This window comes from Oncorhynchus tshawytscha, linkage group LG19, assembly GCF_018296145.1.
Source record: "Oncorhynchus tshawytscha isolate Ot180627B linkage group LG19, Otsh_v2.0, whole genome shotgun sequence".
NCBI lineage: Eukaryota > Metazoa > Chordata > Actinopteri > Salmoniformes > Salmonidae > Oncorhynchus > Oncorhynchus tshawytscha.
The window spans coordinates 44,849,958-44,851,254 of NC_056447.1; the positions used below are offsets into that span (position 1 = coordinate 44,849,958).

Sequence of the window (1,297 nt, forward strand, 5' to 3'; positions counted from 1 at the left end):
AACAATAGCTAGCTTGCTTAGTCAATCTAAAACTAGCTAATTGATACTTAGCATCAGATTTGAGCTGCTTGTTTTGCTAGCTAGCTACTTTAGGTAGCCAAACCTAGCTACATAGACTGTTTATGAGCTCAGTCTTTTGACCTAGAAAGATAGAAACTGATTAAGCTAGTAGGGAAAGAATAAGATGCACACCTATTCCAGACAGTGATCTAGTAGTTGCATGGTTTTCCTCTGTCCTTCCTAGCTACAACAAGTCACATTTAGCTATTAAAGCAACCAAGTATTACAGTGGGGCAGGCTGTGCCCTTTTAGGAGGCTGTGTCTTGTTAGTTGTCTTTCATAGATGGGTTGTAACTATAATGTCTCTCAACCTTTATTTCCAGATTGAACCATGTCTTCATTTGCTGACGAGACGGCGGGCAATGTGCTCGTTAAAGACATCACCCTAAACCTTCCTCAAGTTGGAGTGGGATTACCAGGTTAGTAATGGCTTGAACTTCACCTTACTTTACTTTACCTTATGTTTGTCTCTAAACTGGCGGTAACTTCCTGGCTCTGTTTGCAGAGTCACTGATGGCCCAGAATGCCCGTGCACGGCAGGCGATCTCGCGGGTGAGCAGGGAGGAGCTGGAAGACCGGCTCCTACAGCTCCATGAGGAAAACCTGCTCCACAAACAACACACCCAGAAACAGGAAGACAAAATCAAGAGGTGGCAACTGCACCCTGCATACACACACAAACAAATACACAATAAAGGTTTCAATCCCAATGCATACCCCCTACAGTATCAAACCTTAGAGTCTGAGGATTCTTCATATGTGGATTTCTTAAATATATATATTTTTTTGGGGGGGGGGGATTTTTAACCCCTTTTCTCCCCAATTTCATGAAATACAATTGGTAGTTACAGTCCCATCAGGCCCATCACTGCAACTCCCCTATGGACTCGGGAGAGGTGAAGGTCAAGAGCCATGCATCCTCCGAAACACGACCCTGCCAAGCCGCACTGCTTCTTGACACACTGCTCGCTTAACCCAGAAGCCAGCCACCCCAATGTGTTGGAGGAAACGCATCCATCTGGCAAGCGAGGTCAGCTTGCAGGCGCCCGGCCCGTCACAAGGAGTCGCTAGAGTGAGATGGGACAAGGAAACTCTCCCTTTAATCAAGACGACGCTGAGCTAACTGTGCACCGCCTCATTGGTCTCCCGGGCACGGCTGTGACACAGCCTGGGATCGAACCCGGGTCTGTAGTGATGCTTGAAGCACTGCAATACAATGCCTTAGACAACTGCACCA

The 1,297-nt window shown here is 47.0% G+C and overlaps 1 protein-coding gene across 1 annotated transcript; it reads left to right on the top strand.

The window, feature by feature from the left end:
- Window positions 1-306: 306 nt before the first annotated feature.
- Window positions 307-905, top strand: rpgrip1l (RPGRIP1 like). The gene is made up of 3 exons (XM_042301179.1): window positions 307-479; window positions 566-847; window positions 898-905. The coding sequence occupies exons 1-3, from the start codon at window positions 392-394 to the stop codon at window positions 903-905; spliced, it is 378 nt and encodes a 125-aa protein (XP_042157113.1). The 5' UTR covers window positions 307-391.
- Window positions 906-1,297: the final 392 nt, after the last annotated feature.